Below are 19,392 nucleotides of genomic sequence, written 5' to 3'. Positions count from 1 at the left end.
CTGGCTAGAACCAGACAGCAGTGGGAGGGACCAGAGACCCAGTGGGAAGCAAGAGCGAGACCAGGGAAAGCCAGGGCAATGCAGACGGTGGCGTCCTGGGCAACATTCCACGCGGAGAACCAGACGGCATCGATTATTTATTGCAGGAGAAGCAGAGAGCTAGACACAACCCCAACCAGAGGGCAGAGGGTCCTTGGCAGTGAAGGCCCGGGAAAGGCAAGAAGGCAACATCCTGGGTGTGTGTGTGGCCTCTGCCTCTGACGCAGTCACCAGTGAAAGGTGACAAAGAAAGAGGTCACAGAGAGAGCCCGTGTCTGGACTCCCCACGTCAGAGTGTCATCCCACCAAGGACAAGAAGAGGAGAGAGAACTGCGGTTATGGACAAAGCACTTCTCGGCTTGACAAGGGGCCCCAGGGAAGGAGTGGGAGGAGAGGGACGGCTTCTGAGCCTTCTGCTCAGGTCGCTGGCTGTGTCCATCATCTGGAGGCCTTTTTGGCAGCACAGCTGCTGCCTGAGGTTTTGGCAAGGGGATCCTTGAACTCACTGCCACAGCTGCCTTTGGTCTTGATGTCTGCTGCCGCAGGTTTATAACTGTAACTGCTTGAGGCCCCAAAGCCCATGCTGAAGCCAGCGCCTCCCGCTCCAGCACCCGTGCTGCTGATGACAGCTGGGATGGGGAGAGAAGCCCCAGCCCCATTCAGCCCTGCACGCCATGCCGGAGCCCTCCTGGGGCACCCGGCCACCCGCTCCACTCCCCCCCTGAAGTGGCTGCATGTTGAGACAGATTCTCTCTGCTGTGAATGTCTTGTTTACTAAGATTTGTTTATCAGTGCTAATCATATGTGGCTTCATCTTTCATGCACTTAACTCTGTGCATTTGATCTTTTCCTATGAGTCTGTGTCAGTCTATTAAATATTTCAGAATTCAAGCTCTTAGCAGACACAGTTGTATCACTGAATGTCCTCATGGGCAGGACCAAATGAAGAAGGGACATCAGTGGGGCCTTCCAGTGCTGCTGCTATGAGGAAAGGGGCTGCTGGGAGCCGTCCCACCTCAGCCATGTAGCACCTCCCCGCACACTCCAGCCTTTAAACCTGGAGGAAGTGAGCTCAGCTGTCTCCCACCACGCAGCCCTTCCAGCACCCCAATCTGTCTTTCTGGAATCTAGGGCCTTTATTTTGGTCATACCCCAATAGAAAAATAATGGTGCCATTAAGCATCTTTCTTATGCCTGCCGGGTATCCCGTGCTCTTTCTGCAAGTTGTGCTTCTGTGCTTCACAATGCTCTTCTCTACCCATGGCTTCCCCTTGTTACTAAAGCCAGCTCCTTCTGTCTGCCCTTAAGTCTCCCCTGAACACTGTCTGGACTCTGATTCCTCTTTTGTGTCATGGAATTAGAGGACTTCAAACTTCTAGTAAGGTCACAGGGGCAGAACTGAGATCTGCGGGTACTTACAGATGCTCACAGAATTTGGGTATTCACCAGACATCCTGAAGAGGGAAAAGAAAGCAGGTAAATCCTCCATAAACAATCACCACATCTACCCCGAGAGTCTCCTCTGTGAAAAAGCCCCTCCTCTCAGAACACGCCCCCAGCCCAAACCAGCCTCCTTCCATCCCAGGGGGACTTGAGATGAAAATTCTGCTACAAGGAGTCAACTCTCCAACAAAGAGCCTTTGGGACTGTCTGCTACACGGGGTAATTGTGCCTCTACCTCCTTCAGTTACGCCCTTGGTCTTAATTAAGAAGTATGAGCTCACATCCTGACTGAGCACCAGCTCTTGTCAGAGCAACCTCGAACTTAGAAGACCCCTGAAGGCCATCTTGCCCCTCTCCCATCCACCCACAAGAACGCACCATGAAGGGCCAAGGATTTTCTGTCTCACAAACACTGGAGAGGGACGTTAATACTCCCTCTCCCATGACCTCTTCAAGATTTTAATAACTTGATCCTTCTTGCTGTCTAACATAGGCCTTCCTAACAAGGTGGCAAGCTCATTTGCTGTCTGGTTTTTACTTCGTTAAGATCTAAACAGTAACAAAAGGTTTTGTCTTTGGGCTTCCTACCAGAGCAGAGAGAAAACTGCCCCAGACAACAGGTGTCTGTCCCCGCCCACCTGCACTCCTCGCCCTCCAGCAGTTTCCTGTAGGTGGCGATCTCCACGTCCAGGGACAGCTTCAGGCCCAGGAGCTCCTGGTACTCCCGCAGCATCCGCGCCAGCTCCTCCTTGGCCTGGTGCAGGGCGGCCTCCAGCTCATCCAGCTTGGCCCGGGCGTCCTTGAGAGCACAGTCCCCCCGCTGCTCGGCGTCGGCAATGGCCGTCTCCAGGTTGGCACACTGAAGGGCAAATGGATTCAGCACTTTGAGTCAGAGCCCAGCTCTGAGATCTTGCTCAAACTCCCCTCATTTGGTCCTGGCTGAGAGCACAAGCCTTGAGCTCCTCCTGAGTTATCTAACTTGGGCCATCACTAGAGATGACTCTGTCCTTCCCCTGACTCCAGGTACTGTTCCCCTGGCTCAGGCCTCTGCATATGAGGGTAGAGGGAGGAGGGAACAGGCACTGACCAGGTGGGCTGCCTGGGCATGTGGGCCCTGCCCTTTCCCTACTGAAATACTTGCTGTAAAATTTGCATGCCAACCCTGGGAAAAGTGTCTGGGTAGCTAAATTCAATTCAGTTCTGCAAGGTACAGGTTGTAAGGAGATCTTGTAAATCATGAAAAGAAAATGAAGGCTACTAAAGTTCCAATTAATAAAATGTCTGTCCAATAAACTTGCCACACTTATGCCCTAAAACCTCACAAAGAATCATGCTAAAAGGCAACAGGCTTCAGAGATACTTTCTCATAATTAACTGGTTTTCCCAGCTTACAAGCACCTGCAGTTAGGGGAGACATGTGCCTCCCTGGAGGAAACTTCACAGATGGCTGTGAGCTTGCCTGCACGTGGAAGCTCCCAGGTGGCTCGAGCCTTTTAGCCTGGGTGTGTGTTACAGTCGCTCAGCTGAGGTTTTGGTGGGATCTGAGCACTGGGCTGCTCTTCCTGGGGCCTCCCTTTCTGTAGAGTTAAGTTTGCTTCACATAAAGGAAAGCAGCTGATCCCAACACCAACTAGAATTCTAGAATGCTGTCCAGCTGGCACCACCCTTTTCACCCAGGCAAGGCCCAGCAGTGCCAACACCCACCACGTCTTGGGTAAGTTGCTTGTATCCCCAAGGAAATGCCTAGGACCTCGAGGGGACCCACTTGTCTGGCCACAGAAAACCACATCACATTTTTGAGACTGATAGGTTTAATCATTCAGGGCAGTGACAATAAATACTGTCACCTGAATTCAGTGGAACCATCTTCTGTTATTTTTCACGTCCAAGATCCCCCAGGGTGATCCTGAGGGCACCAAAAGCTTGGGTCTTTTGAATTGATGTGAGCTGAGAGGATGCAAAATCCTTTGAAACAAATATCACATGGGTTCTGGGGACACCAAATGTCAAGAGACTCAGCATGTGAGGCTGTGGGCTCCTTCTTCATGGAGGAGGCCAGAAGAGCAGGAAAGCTTGTTTGTTGGCCAGGGGTCCCCAACAAGAGTGCAGTGGGGACTGAGCATCACAAGGACCCCACGTTCCCCGCAGCGGAGGTCTTCCCTGCCTGCCAAACTATGCGCATCCTGACCACAAAGTCTCTTTCTGGTAAGAAGCCCGTGTAGCATTCTATCAGTTAAATGCTGTGATCCAATGTGAGGGAGGCTTCACACACTGAGTTTTTTCTTGCATTTATCAGATCTTGATTTAACAAAACACCTTAAGTTCTTATATAATGATGGCCTTTCTTCTTCCCACTACCATGAGCCCACTGCACAGAGAAGGGGTGTGTGTGTGTACATGCAGGGTGAGGGGTGGGAGTGCTGGGGAGGATGAAGAGGTGGGCAATTTGACCTGCCTGCAAATAGAGAGCCTTGAATCCTCACATTGCTCCACAAACTCTGGAAACTCACAGGTTTGCTTGCTCCAAACAGAGATGGTTTCATGGATGTGGCCTCCCAGAGACAGGTACCTTAGTGCAGTGCTCTTTCCCTAGCACAACCACAGGGGAAGGCCCCAGGTGAGTGCAGGTGGGAGTCTAGGATGGGAGGCTGTTCCTTCTCCACTCTGTTCTAAAGTCCACTGCTGGATTCTCTTTTCTCCAACAAAGAATCAGCATTTAAAACATGCCAACACCTCCCTCTACCTTCTGCCCCAGATCTGAGTCGCGCTGCTGGGTCGTCCATAATCCACTGATTCCTACCCCATGGCATCCTCTGCTCCCTGCCCTTCTACTCATTCCCATGCACACATGCCACGAACAGCCCTCCTTCTACACAATGTTGGCAGCCAGCCGCAAGCAATCCCACCTCACACGGAAAGCTTTCCTGGGTCCTCATTCACCTGTCACCCCTCCAGACTCCTGGAGCACTTACCAAGCATACTGTAGTGTGTAAACAGCTTCACCCTCTATGTGTGCTCCAATTCTTCTTTTCTGAGGAATTATAAACACCCCATCCTACAGAGGGAACTGTGTCCTGCCCTTTGTCCATATTTGGTCTTGTCCAGATTGGTAGGACCTGTTAGTTGATTCATCCCATGAAACTCACCTGCTTCTTCACACTCCCTATCTCTGAGCGGATTCTTTGGATCAGACGGTTGAGCTCAGAGATCTCAGCCTTAGTGAACTTAAGGTCATCCCCGTGCTGTCCTGCTGTGACCTGCAGCTCCTGGATCTGAGGTTGGATGACAAGAGAAGAACAGCACAGGACAGATAAGAATTCACCTGCTTAAGAGTGTTCAGCACAGGCTGGATGATCATTCACCCTTCTCAATATTCACACAGTGCAGGCACCAGTGCAAGAGGTGAAGGGAGGGGTTGTGGAGAGGGAGAAACAATCCTTTCCTTCTAGATAGAAAGGTCCCTGCCCTCATTCAGTGAGCTCCTCAGGTTCTCAAACATGAGAGCCTTAGTGCAGTTTGATTTTCCTATCTTCATTTTGCTAAAGTTGGAAATATGAAAGAAAACCAAGATATGTGTATTACCCACAGAAACTGTGTCAGAATCCTATCAGGGTTGTGTCTGGCATGGCCTCTGCTGTCAACCAAGGTCTGTGGCAGGATAAAGACCAAGTCCCACATATGTCCCACAGCCAAGACTGTGGCTGGTCTCCCTAAACCACAAGAGGCATTCCCACAAGGCTCGACTCCCAGACAAAAGAAGTCTCTGCCTAGTCCAAATACAAATGCATGCATGCACATGTGTGCACACACATGCAAAAGTACACACACCGAAGCACACAGGGACACACGTGTGCATGCCTAGCACACAACTGTGTGAACACACAAGCACACAGGGACACACACGTGCATGCGCACACAACTGTGTAAACACACAAGCACGCAGGAGCACACGCACGGCTGACACACAACTGTGTGAACACACAAACACGCAGGAGCACACGCGTGCATGCACACACAACTGTGCGAACACACAAGCACGCAGGGACACACGCATGGATGAGCACACAACTGTATGAACACACAAGCACACAGGAGCACACGCACGACTGACACACAACTGTGTGAACACACAAGAACACAGGAGCACACGCACGGCTGACACACAACTGTATGAACACACAAGCACACAGGAGCACACGCGTGCATGTGCACACAACTGTATGAACACACAAGCACACAGGAGCACATGCACGGCTGACACACAACTGTGTGAACACACAAGAACACAGGAGCACACGCATGCCTGGCACACAACTGTATGAACACACAAGCACACAGGAGCACACACATGCATGTGCACACAAATGTATGAACACACAAGCACACAGGAGCACACGCACGGCTGACACACAACTGTATGAACACACAAGCACACAGGAACAAACGCATGCCTGGCACACAACTATATGAACACACAAGCACACAGGAGCACACGCGTGCATGTGCACACAACTGTATGAACACACAAGCACACAGGAGCACACGCACGGCTGACACACAACTGTATGAACACACAAGCACACAGGAGCAAACGCATGCCTGGCACACAACTATATGAACACACAAGCACACAGGAGCACACGCACGGCTGACACACAACTGTATGAACACACAAGCACACAGGAGCACACGCACGGCTGACACACAACTGTATGAACACACAAGCACACAGGGACACATGCATGCATGCCTGGAACACAACTGTATGAAAACACAAGTACACAGGGACACACGCATGCATGCCTGACACACAACTGTATGAACACACAAGCACACAGGGACACACGCGTGCATGCCTGGAACACAACTGTATGAACACACAAGCACACAGGGACACATGCATGCCTGACACACAACTGTATGAACACACAAGCACACAGGAGTACACGCACACCTGACACACAACTATATGCACACACAAGCACACAGGGACACATGCACGCCTGACACACAACTGTGTGAACACACAAGCACACAGGAGTACACGCATGCATGCCTGGCACACAACTGTATGAACACACAAGCACACAGGGACACACGCATGCATGCCTGGCACACAACTGTATGAACACACAAGCACACAGGAGCACACACATGCATGTGCACACAACTATATGAACACACAAGCACACAGGAGCACATGCATGCCTGACACAAAACTGTATGAACACACAAGCACACAGGAGCACACGCGTGCATGTGCACACAACTGTATGCACACACAAGCACACAGGGACACATGCACGCCTGAAACACAACTGTGTGAACACACAAGCACACAGGAGCACGTGCGTTCATGTGCACACAACTGTATGAACACACAAGCACACAGGAGCACACGCATTCATGTGCACACAACTGTATGAACACACAAGCACACAGGAGCACACGCATTCATGCGCACACAACTGTATGAACACACGAGCACACAGGGACACATGCATGCATGCCTGGCACACAACTGTATGAACACACAATCACACAGGAGCACACGCGTGCATGTGCACACAACTGTATGAACACACAAGCACACAGGAGTACACACATGCATGCCTGACACACAACTGTGTGAATACAGAAGCACACAGGGACACACGCATGCATGCCTGGCACACAACTGTGTGAACACACAAGCACACAGGAGCACACGCGTGCATGTGCACACAACTGTATGAACACACAAGCACACAGGAGTACACGCATGCATGCCTGACACACAACTGTGTGAACAGAAGCACACAGGGACACACGCATGCATGCCTGGCACACAACTGTGTGAACACACAAGCACACAGGAGCACACGCGTGCATGTGCACACAACTGTATGAACACACAAGCACACCGGAGTACACGCATGCATGCCTGGCACCCAGCCCACCTTGTTCTGGTACAGCGCCTCTGCCTCGGCCTTGCTCTTCAGGGTGATCTCCTCATACTGGGTGCGGACCTCAGCAATGATGCTGTCCAGGTCCAGGTCCCGGTTGTTGTCCATGGACAGGATGACAGATGTGTCACTGATGTGGGACTGGATCTGAGCAATCTCCTAGGAGACATTTGGAGGAGGGGAGCCAGTTAGGAGGTCCCCATGAGACACAAGTTCTGACCCTCCTGGGGAAAATTCCTCGCTGTCCCTTTCTGCCCTTCCTAGGCATCTGAACTCTGCATCAAGATCAGTGCCTGCCAGGCATGTGGATGGGCACCTTGTGCTCTCAGCCCCAGATGGTGAGACTGTCCTGCCCATCAGGCATGCAGGGCAGCTCCTACCCCTTTCTAAATTCTGGTCCTCAAACTAGCCTTGGCATCCCCCCAGCACAGGATCAAGTCTGATCTCTCTCTATGTCACATGGAGGCTCCTAGGGTGTCCCCAGCCACCTCCCCCTTCTACCCATTCCATGCCCCTAGTCCTTTGCACTGCTCAGGATCCTGGGTATTCACTTTTCTCTCCTTCTCAGCCCCTTAAAATATTCTTCTTCCTTCTCTTCCTCTTTCTCCAGGAACCATTCCTGATGGCCCTGGCAGAAATCATCAATCCCTCCTCAGTTCTCCCAAAACTCGGCTCCATGGTGTTTTTCTTCCAGGCTGTGAAATCCTGGAGGACAGAAGTAATTTCTTCTCCTCTGTGGTCTCCTCAAAGCCTAGCTCACTGCTCAGCATGCAGTAGGATCTCAGGGAATGTGAGCTTCACTCGGTTGAAACATTTCCCAACTCTTGGTCCACACAACCATCCAATGCAAGTGTCAAGGCCACTTACAAGAGGGGCAGTCCTCACAGGGAGGTCAGAAAAGTCTTACCCCTTCATGGAGGCACTTGAAGAATTTAATCTCTTCTGTCAAGGAGTCCACCTTGGCCTGAAGCTCAACTTTGTTCATGTAGGCAGCGTCCACATCCTGGGGAACACATGACAGTCAAGTCTGCCCCCAAAGGAGCCACCTATTGCCTCCCTTCCTGCTACAGGGAGCCCTGGCTCCCCAGCTCTCTCCACTCTCCTTATCCCAAGCTTCATGGGGGCTCAGTCCCTGAGAGCAAACCAAGTGATGTGTAGTGCAATGGAAAGACCAGAAGTGCAGCAAAATGCTTAGATTTTAAGCTGGCAAATTCTGGGAGCAGCATGCATGTTTGGTTAGAAACTTGCAGGGAGAAGCCAAAAAGTTAGAACCTCTATTGTCGCTGCCCAAGGGACTGAGTGACCCATGGGTCCCTTTCCTCATCCTACAAGCATCACTGTGCCAGACAGTAGAAGCCCTCTAGGCTCCTTCCAGCACCCCCTGCATCCCTCTCACCTTCTTGAGCACCACAAACTCATTCTCAGCAGCTGTGCGTCTGTTAATCTCCACCTCGTACCTGCATGGGGCAAGACATTGAGAGAAATGAGTTCTGCAAACACTGACGGAGCAGTTAGTGATCACCTCTGTGCCATGAGCTGCAGGGCAGGGGTCTTCAGACTGAACATGTGTACCTCTGGGGCACATATTACCTTCCTAAAGGGGATTCAGAAAAGGACAAGTTTAAAGAAATCAATTTCCAGCTCCCTAGTTTCTGTGTAATCTGCCCTAACATGTATGTGCCTGAGAAAGCACCTGTGGTCAACGTGTCAGGCAGATCCTACCGCACCACCTCCCTGTCACAGCCCCTCCCCAACCATCACAGAACGGCACCACCCCCAACACCACAGAATGGCACCCCCCCCAACACGTGCCATGGTTCAGGGTGCAAAAAACCTCTCAAGCACTGAACAAAATCACTATTCTCATCTTCAAACTATATTTCTGCTCCAGGTGAAACAAAGTTAAAGAAACAAAAGTTTGGGTGGAACCAGGGTGTTCTTCATACAGATGTATTATAGACTAGGGAGGTAAGGGCATTGATCCTTTTATTTAAAGAGCTCACCTCTTGTATCCCTTACTATTGTCAAAGAATGTATTACAAAACACAGTGCCTTGGTAAGAAATTAATGCTGAATGGATAAGCAAAACACTGTGTGTACACACACACACACAATATGGATTACTCAGACTTAAAAAGAAAGGAAATTCTGCAACGCGAGACAACACAAATGATCTTTGAGGACATTTTGCTAAGTGACATAAATCAGTCACAAAAAGACAAATGCTGAATGATTCCACTTACGTGAGGTACTTAGAGTGGTCAAATTCACAGAGACAGAAAGTAGAATGCTGATTGGGGGAATGGGGGAGTTAATGTTGAATGGGTGTAGAGTTCCAGTTTCCCAAGAAGAGAAGAGTGATGGAGATGGATAGTGGTGACAGCTTTACACTAGTAGACATGTATTTCATACCACTGAACTAGGCACTTATAAAATGGTGAAGAAGGTACATTTTTTGTAATGAGTATTTTACTATAATAAAAAGTGAAAAATGACAGATCGTTAATGCTAGAAAATGGCATTGTTCCATATACTTAAACATAAGCAATTTTTTTTAGCTCTTTACTCATTCCTGGAAGCTCCCTCCCCAGAAAAAAGCACTGTTGAATGACTGCAGCAGGACAGGACAGGTTAGTGAAGTGAGTTATTTAAAATGTGAACAGCAAGTTTTCTGAGCCTGCCAGATTTTTCTGGTATACTGGATAAAACACACAGAACAGTTTGTATAATTTATCTAAGATTTCTTGTGTTATTCAAAAGGTAATTGAAATCTTTTTATCAAATTATGTCATGACATCGTTCTTCTATTACAGTAATCTTTATCTCATATTATCTTATCGAATGTTTAATAATGTATACCTTCTCTTCATAAACATGAAAGCACGTACTAGCTGCCAGGCCAATTAGTTTATATCTTTATATTTGCTAAAATTCATAGAAAATGTGTGATCAAGATAGCTATCAAAATCAATAACATTAGTACAAACTTTATGCTATCTACTTCTAGAGCTCAAACGCTGGAGTTCAATACACACATGCACAAATTTACAAAGAGAAACAATGCTATAATGATACTATTGACTTTATAAATAACTTATAATTTTTTTTTTTTTTGTAGAGACAGAGTCTCACTTTACCGCCTTCAGTAGAGTGCCATGATGCCACAGGACTCACAGCAACCTCTAGCTCTTGGGCTTCCACGATTCTCCTGCCTCAGCCTCCCGAGCAGCTGGGACTACAGGCGCCCTCCACAACGCCCGGCTATTTTTTGGTTGCAGTTTGGCCGGGGCCGGGTTCGAACCCACCACCCTTGGTATATGGGGCCGGCGCCCTACTCACTGAGCCATAGGCACCACCCGTAACTTATAATTTTTAAAATACGTTACAATGAATAAAAGTTAAACTACAAAAATACACATTTATCTTATTTTATAACAGACATATTAGTTATATTAAGTCTATATCATTTTAATCCTGAATGTTTTTAGTAATACACTGTACAAGACATATTCCTCAGTGTATTGCCAAGTGGATTTTACAATAGTTCTACAAATACATTTTTATGCTTTGAATTTAGAAGTGAAGTCAGGCTTTTTCTAATAAGAAACAATTCATTTCTCCAGTTTGATCATGAAAACTGGCTTTTCCAGTGAAGCTACCTGGTAGATATTTTTCCATAAATTGAATGAGCTAAATCTGCAGCTCCAAAGTTTCAAATGTGTGTATGTGTATGTATGTGTATATGTGGGGCGAGGGGGGTGGTTAACACATGTATAAAAACATAAAATAGAGTCACATTTTTAAAAAATAAAGAATTAGTAACTGTGCACTGTTGTATGTTGTCAGTCTTTTCTGATTTACTGGATTAAACATGGTGCCCCCAAGGGACAGTGGTCATTTGATCAGTGTTAATAAAACTTCATTGAAAAAAAAAAAAAAAAACTTCATTGAAAATTTTTCCAGAAATGTGGGAGGTGAATGACTTTATCGATTAGAAAAAAAATCTTGTTTTGCAAATCAGATGGTTTTTAAATTTGCTCCCATAAAAAGGAAGAACCTGAATTGTCAGCTAACAGAGTATTCAAAATGATCTTTAATAACTCATCATGTGACTTGTAATGACATGTAATCATTCACCTATGGAAGTGTATGTTGAGGGTGGTATACTTTGTAGGCATTTGGGATAACCAAGTGAACAAAACAAACAAATATCCCAGCCCTTATGGTGCAGAGGGAGACAAACAACAGGCACAGCAAATAAATCAATTATACAGTAGGTCAGAAAACAGCACGTGCTATGGAAGACAGAAAAAGTCAGAAACACTGGGAAAGCATTCAGAGAACTGAGTTGTGAACAGTTGCAAAACATTTTCCATTAAAATTTATTTATATAAGTAAACTTTACCAGCGTTTCCCTAAGAATACAAAAGGAAAAAGACACATAGGACTAGAATCTTATCTCATTCTGAAAAGAATCATTATTCATACGCAGGTAACTACACCGGTTGGAGAAAAGTCTGTCCCACTCAACACGTTAAGAAATGCATTTCCAGAATTATTTTGTATTTTTTATTTTTTAAACTTATTTAAATTAGTAACACATTTTGTTGTTTGGATAACTCAACTCAGAATGAATCTTAAAACATTTAAGGATTTATGGCCTCACGATTTCAAGATACATGTATATTTGGTGGTAGCTAAGATGATCGGTGAGAGACTTAGAGGCATAGAAATATATATTTCATTGGGATAAAATTATGTGGGGGAAGTGGTGTGAAAATTTGAGTTCAAATGGGAAAAGGATCAAGATAAAATTTGTGGTTTCTAGAACAGAGCTTGTTCATTAACTTTTTAAATGAAAAATCATGGCTACTAACCTGCCATGGCACCTAGATGCAATTGAATGTATTTAAATGAGTGATGTAGCTATTATAATTTTAAATGGAAATATACATAATATGCTTGAAATTACCTCGTTTGCAACTACGTAAATTTTTTTTTTCTCATCCTGAAATCTCTTTTCTGTCACTGTTTTTTTTTGTTTGTTTGTTTGTTTTTTTATTGTTGGGGATTCATTGAGGGTACAATAAGCCAGGTTACACTGATTGCAATTGTTAGGTAAAGTCCTTCTTGCAATCATGTCTTGCCCCCATAAAGTGTGACACACACCAAGGCAACTACTTAAATTTATGATAAAAATTTTTAGATGTTAATATTGTAATTGAGAAATGTTTTAATTGTGAGGAGTTTTTTTTTTTTTTGGTTGTTGTTTTTATTTTCTATTTTGAGACAGAGTCTTACTTTGTTGCCCTCAGTAGAGTGCTGTGGTATCACAGCTCACAACAACCTCAATCTTTTGGGCTTAAGCAATCCTCTTGCCTCAGCCTCCCAAGTAGCTGGGACTACAGGTGCCACCCCAACGCCCAGATATTTTTAGAGATGGGGTCTTGCTCTTGCTCAGTCTGGTCTTGAATTTCTGAGCTCAGGTGATCCACCCACCTCTACCTCCCAAAATGCACTTTGCCCAGCCAATTGTGAGGAGTTTTAAAAATTATTTTAGAGAATCTATAAGAAAAAACTTTAGTCTGTACAACGATGCTTAAGGTATACTGTGTATGTCTTCTAGAAACTCACACTTTAAAATGAAGGGAAATTACTAAAAATTATAGCTTAAGTATGATTAAATGATGATTCAATTAATGATTTGGATCCCTTATGATATATCATAAAAGAGGTACAAGAAAAGCTGCACGAGGACCCACAGGTGGAAGAGATGGTTGATAAGGAGAGTTTCAAAATAATCATAATAAATGCCGCTAATATTCATTTTACTCCGTATCACATGCTAACTATTGTGCTAATTTTTCACATATATTATTTTGTTTAATTTCCATAGCAGTCCTATGAGGTATGTTTGGTTATTATCCCAACTTTATAAATGAAGCAAAAGACATTAAAATACTTGTTCAAAGTTGTAATGCTGGGCGGTGCCTGTGGCTCAGTGAGTAGGGCGCCGGTCCCATATGCCAGAGGTGGCGGGTTCAAACCCAGCCCCAGCCAAAAACCACAAAAAAAAAAAAAAAAAGTTGTAATGCTAATTATTAAAGAAGCTAGGATTCAAATCTAAGACTTCTGACATCAAGGATATAATGCTTGACATTCGTGTAGCCCTTTGATTCTTTTAAGAGCTATCAACACATTTATCCTCTCGGTAGTTCTTTTAGATAGCAAGGCAGGAATCAGTATTTGAATTTTGTAAATATTAAAACTGAAGTTCACAGAGGATCAAGAGATTCACCTATGGTTGCTCAACTAGTGAGTGGTGATTCTGGAACACTGAACCTTTCTCAGAGACAGCCCAGCCCCTGGACACCTCCACCTGGACGTCTCTACCTGGCAGCCCCTTGTTCTTTCTAAACCCTGCTCACTCCACTTGGCCACCTTAATTCCACTGTGTTCACATCCACTTATCGGTAGCTACCTGAACGTGTTCTTTAAACCTGTCCCCAAATTTGTGTGTTCTCTGAGGTCAGGGACCCTGTCTCCTCTTCCTTCAGGATTCCCATGCAGGGCTAAGGTAAGAGCTCTGCTCTGTAGGGACTTCAGAATAGGGATGGACAGGCAGACCGAATGTGGAACAAGAGAAAGAAGCCCAGTCTCACCAACTCCACCCACTGCGACTGTGGAAGAAGTCATCCATCCCGAGGAATCCCGGCCTCCAGAAGCAAACTTCTAAAATACCAGGTCGCACTGAGCCTCGATTTCGTACTCTTTCATATTTGACTGGACTGGGAGGAAGACACAGTCTCTGGTTCCAAACACAATCTCAATCATCCTCTTTAAGAGTAGGATTCAGTGGTACAGAAGTAAGTTTTAAAACTTCATTTTTGCTCAACTTTAAAATCTGTTCTGGGATTAGCAGCTGTCTGACATTCTGGAAATTTCCAAGGAAAACCCCACTCAGGAAGAACTATGAAGTCACTGGATTGTCCATCTGGTTTCGAGACAATTCTCCATCCCTCATTCCTCCATTTTTCAGTGCTAGAAACTGAGTACACATCCCCTAGGCCTGTGGTTCTCAACCTTTTTAAGGCCGCGATGTATTTTCATTGTTACAAAGGAGTCGCGACCCACAGGTTGAGAACTGCTGTCCGAGGCAATTTGAAGCACCATTTGAGGTAGATCTGTTCTTTCCTAAGTCCCATTCTATCAGGATGGCCCTCCCTCCCCTGTGGGAAAGGAAATCGCTATGGTATCAGCAAAGGCTCTAAGAAGGCAAAATGCTGGCTCCAAATGAAACCTTCGTCTGTGATCAGACCCTCCAAGGGCCTATTCTGGCTTCCCACTCACCTCTTCTTGTAGTCCTCCACCAAATCCTGCATGTTCCTCAGCTCCGAGTCCAGCCTCACCCTGTCCCCTGACAGCGCCTCCAGCTGCTTCCGCAGACCACCGGTGTAGCTCTCCAGGATGGGCTCCAGCTTGTTCCTGCAGTTGTTCAGGTCCAGCTGCTGCAGGAGATTCCACTTGGTCTCCAGCACCTGGTTCTGCTGCTCCAGGAAGCGCACCTGGAACACAGTGGTCGTGGCCCAGAATCCTCATGCTGCTGCCTCTCAAAGGTAAGGAGAGGGCCCCAGAAATGAGAAGCAGCCATCCCGGGGCGGCGATAGACAGTGGTGGGTTTGCGTGGGGGTGGGGGAGGTTAGAAGGAGCAAGGCTTGTCCGAGGTTGGATTCGGCCAGGGAACATGCTCACTCCTGTCTCCAAGGTGAGAACTAAGGTGCAGTCTAAAAGAAACCTGGGGCTCGGTGCCTGTAGCTCAGCAGCTAGGGTGCCAGTCACATACACAGGAGGTGGCGGGTTCAAACCCGACCCGGGCCAGCTAAATAACAATGACAACTGCAACAAAAAATGGCCAGGCATTGGGCGGCGCCTGTGGCTCAGTGAGTAGGGCGCCGGCCCCATATGCCAAGGGTGGCGGGTTCAAACCCAGCCCTGGCCAAACTGCAACAGAAAAATAGCCGGGCATTGTGGCGCGCGCCTGTAGTCCCAGCTGCTCGGGAGGCTGAGGCAAGAGAATCGCGTAAGCCCAAGAGTTAGAGGTTGCTGTGAGCTGTGTGACGCCACGGCACTCTACCCGAGGGTGGTACAGTGAGACTCTGTCTCTACAAAAAAAAAAAAAAAAAATGGCCAGGCGTTGTGGCAGGCCCCTGTAGTCCCAGTTACTTGGAAGTCTGAGGCAAGAGAATTGCTTAAGTCCAAGAGTTAGAGGTTGCTGTGAGCTGTGACGCCTTGGCACTCTACTGAGGGTGACATAGTAAGACTCTGTCTCAGAAAAATAAATAAATAAAGGAAAAGAAACCCGGAAGCGGGCTTAAGCAATGACATCATCTGCCCTGCCTACCCCTCTGTGAGTGTTCCTGGGACTGTGATGGCTTCCGGGCTATAAATGCTGGGAGTGTTTTCTGAGTAAAGGGAAATGGGAAGTATGGGAGAAACAGTGCCTGGGGAATGACACTGGAAGGTCATGGTGATGGTGAGGAGGTTCTTTCTGTTGTGTAGCCTAAATCACTCTGCAGTGTTCCTTTCTTGTTCAAAGTAGGTTGTCACCTCTTCACAAATTTCCTTCATACTTGACCAAAGGTTTCACATTTTTTAATAAACTAACCAGGCCATCTGCCACTCCCCAGCACCCTCCCCTCTCTTAGCTTGCGGGACAGGGACAGAAGGAAACTTGCTAGGGAACAACAGACTCAGCAGGAGGAAGAGATGCCCTGTCCTGTAGTGGAACACTTTGTTCCACTACAGCCACGCCCCTCAGCCACCCACTTCCTCTTCCCTAGCACAGGGGTGAGTCACACCATCCTCCATCAACTGTCCTAGTAGTGTGGGCACGTCTCCGAGCCTCCCTGTTCCTCATCTGCAGGGCAGAATGATCACCAAGTCATGGAGTACGCATCGGCAAGTGAGAATCAGCTGGATGGCTCCAGGTGTTGAGAAATGTCTTCATCAATGTCAGCTACTGTTATTAGCATGTCCCCTTGCCACTCACGGTCTAGACCTCAGGCCAGGTAGAGACAAGAGAAGCCCATGCCTTGTTTCCTCCCATTCCCCAGGGTCACTGCCTTGGGATCTCCGGAGACATCTTCCCTATTACCCCAATGTCTGGACACCACCCAACACACAGCTGCTTGACATGTCCTCTCCCTAAATCGCTCCTCCGCCTCACCCTCTGGCCCTTTTCTCTCATCTGCTTGGTGTACACACTCACCCGCTCCCTAACTCCCAAGTCCTTCCCCATTCACCAAGCACCAGGTCATGGGACATTCCCTGGTTTGTGTCCCTCTAGGGCCCCTGTTCTGATCGTGTGTCCCCATCTCCTTCTCTCACACTGGGAGCCCTCAAACAGCCCACTTTATGGCTGCTGAGACACCTCCCTTCTTCTGTCTTATCTCACAGGGAAGCACGAGCTCCCATTTATGGGAAGTGTGTGCCAGGCACTGTTTCAAGCACTTTATAAACATCACAGTTAATCCTTGTCACAACCCACTGGCCCTATCTTATAGGTGAGGAAGGAAGGCTCAGAGAGGTTATAACTCACCCAAGTTCCCACACAGCTGGTCTGTGGCACAGCCAGGTCCCCGACCACCCCAGGACGCCTGCAGGGACAGGCAGATGTTGGACGACCCACCTTGTCGATGAAAGAGGCGAACTTGTTGTTCAGAGCCTTGATCTGCTCCCGCTCCTGGGCGCGCACCTTCTGGATGTCGGGGTCCAGCTCCACGTTGAGAGGTTCCAGGAGGCTCTTGTTGACAGTGACCTGAGGGATGCCCCCGGGCGGGCACACGGATGGACACACGGGCCCCAGCCCAGCGCTGCCGAAGACGGTGCCCACGAAGCCGCCCAGGCGGCCGCAGCCTCTCCCAGACGCAGCGCTGAGCGCCAGGCGCCGGCCGCCCCCCAGGCTGAAGAGGCTCTTGCTGCCGAAGGCGGCTGAGCCCTTGACCCCTGTCCTGAAGGAGGCGGAGCTGCTGCAGAGCCGGCCTGAGAGGACGGCCGAGCAGCCGCTGAAGCCCAGGCGCTCCCTGCTGGGGTAGTGGGCCAACTGGCGGCTCATGGCTGGCACGGGCAAGGTCGGGCGTCTGGCGGTGCGGGAGGCAGGGCAGGGGCGCAGATGACCGCGCACCCTCCGCCGCTCACCCCTTAAATAGGGTGGGCGCCGGCTGGAGTCAGCATAATCTGCATGACGGAACAGCTTTTAGATCACGGGCGGGGTGAGGGCTCTCGGGTTCTCCTTTTGGGAAATTACCATCCACTCTCTAAGATTTTTGTCTCTTCTTCCCTGAACTCCCCGGGGCTCCCTATAAAAATGGCCCAGAACCCAGCATTTGCTTTGCTCACCTCCTGCATTATAATAATTTGGCCACTTTATCTCCCCTTGCTGCCCTGCAATTATTGGGTATCACTGTTAAGATCGCTGGTGGGAACTAGCAATGGGTCTGGGGAGGGAGTGTGTGGAACCTGTGTCCAGGCCAGTTCTGTCTCAGAAATACATGAACAGGTCAAGAGCATTCCAGAGATTTATCCTTAGCCTGTCCCCTTCCGGCCTCCCCAGGCTTCTGGATGAGGGTATCTCTGTCCTGTGTACCAAGAAGGAAGTTCATAGGGAGGAGACTTTGGCCGCACCTGCTGTCTCAGTCTGTTGGGGCAAGCAGGACATGGTGGCAGACTTAAGGCTAGTGAGACCTCTGGGGGGTGACTTTGGGCCACAGCTAAAAGGTTCTCCAGAAAACCCTTTCTGCATTAAGACTGGGAGAGAGACCAGCTGGGAAGGAGGGAGGATGACCTGGGAGGTGACGCAGGAAGGCTTCAGGCCTGGTTTGGCAGGTGAGCTTTTGTTGTGTTTGTTTTAATTTTCTTTTTAATGGAAGAAGGGGCTCATTTATCCAATCTAAGAAACCTCTGAACAGGACATTTGCTACACTGCCATCGCCAGTTCAGCATCAAGATGTGACCAATTATCAGGAACAGGTCAAGAGGGCCGGGAAGACTCCTCACATCAGAAACCAGCAACAGGAGTGGAGCTCGGGAGGCTCCTTCTCCAGTGGATCTGGATCAAGTGACCTTTTCCCCAACTTAAGTTGTCTTCCGGGCTTCTCTGAGACAGCCTTCCTGTTCTTCTGGCACCCAGGTGGCATTGTTTCATTGCTGTTATTTTCTTGGTCCAGCTAAGTCTTGGGGTCCCATTTCCTCCATCAGACTGACAGGGCGCCCTGTATCAACCCTTCCTTGCCCTGCTCCCCCACACCCAGCCCAGGCCTTGGCACCAGGGATATTCAAGTTCACTATGAAACAGACAGGTGCTCTCAGATGTACCCTGGAGCCTGGACTTCCCTTGAAGACCTAAAGGGGTGCCCAAATGGTACCTGGGGGTAATTGGCTGACACATCCTCCACTGGGCCAATCAAAGGGCATAATAACAGCCAAGGTGTTTGCCCCACGGGTATGAGGTGAGTGGTGGCAATGGCGCCAGACACAGACGAACAGATACGGGTGTCTAGGGTGTCTTGGGTGGGGAAGAGAGTGGACTCTCGGAGGTGCCTCAGAGGAGAGGCTAATAGTCCACTCCCTCTGGAGAGAGGAGGGGCAATGTCAGTGTGGCTAGGTGACCCGTAGGCCCTTCCAGAAGCTCTTCAGGGGTCCTCAAACTTTTTAAACAGGGGGCCAGTTCACTGTCCCTCAGACTTGGAGGGCTGGACTATAGTTTAAAAAAAAAAACTATGACCAAATTCCTATGCACACTGCACATGTCTTATTTTGAAGTAAAAAAACAAAAAATACAATCACACCGCCTCATATGGCCCATGGGCGCAGTTTGAGGACCCCTGAAATGCTTTTCATTATTTCATGAGATTCTTCACCCTTCTGCTGCATAATTTTAGCCCATTTTTCCCCATAAGTACAGGAA

At 48.2% G+C, this 19,392-nt stretch overlaps 1 protein-coding gene across 1 annotated transcript; it reads right to left on the bottom strand.

Annotated features, from left to right (window-relative positions):
- Positions 1–130: 130 nt before the first annotated feature.
- On the bottom strand, positions 131–17,579 carry KRT72 (keratin 72). Its single transcript, XM_053557921.1, has 9 exons — positions 17,116–17,579; positions 14,778–14,992; positions 8,824–8,884; positions 8,335–8,430; positions 7,422–7,586; positions 4,629–4,754; positions 2,121–2,341; positions 1,459–1,493; positions 131–668 (listed from the first exon to the last, which is right to left on the bottom strand). Exons 1-9 carry the CDS (start codon positions 17,539–17,541, stop codon positions 478–480), a joined length of 1,536 nt encoding a protein of 511 aa, XP_053413896.1. The 5' UTR covers positions 17,542–17,579; the 3' UTR covers positions 131–477.
- Positions 17,580–19,392: the final 1,813 nt, after the last annotated feature.

The sequence above is a fragment of the Nycticebus coucang genome, chromosome 12 (genome assembly GCF_027406575.1).
Source record: "Nycticebus coucang isolate mNycCou1 chromosome 12, mNycCou1.pri, whole genome shotgun sequence".
Classification (NCBI taxonomy): domain Eukaryota; kingdom Metazoa; phylum Chordata; class Mammalia; order Primates; family Lorisidae; genus Nycticebus; species Nycticebus coucang.
This window is presented reverse-complemented; position numbering and strand designations above follow the sequence as displayed.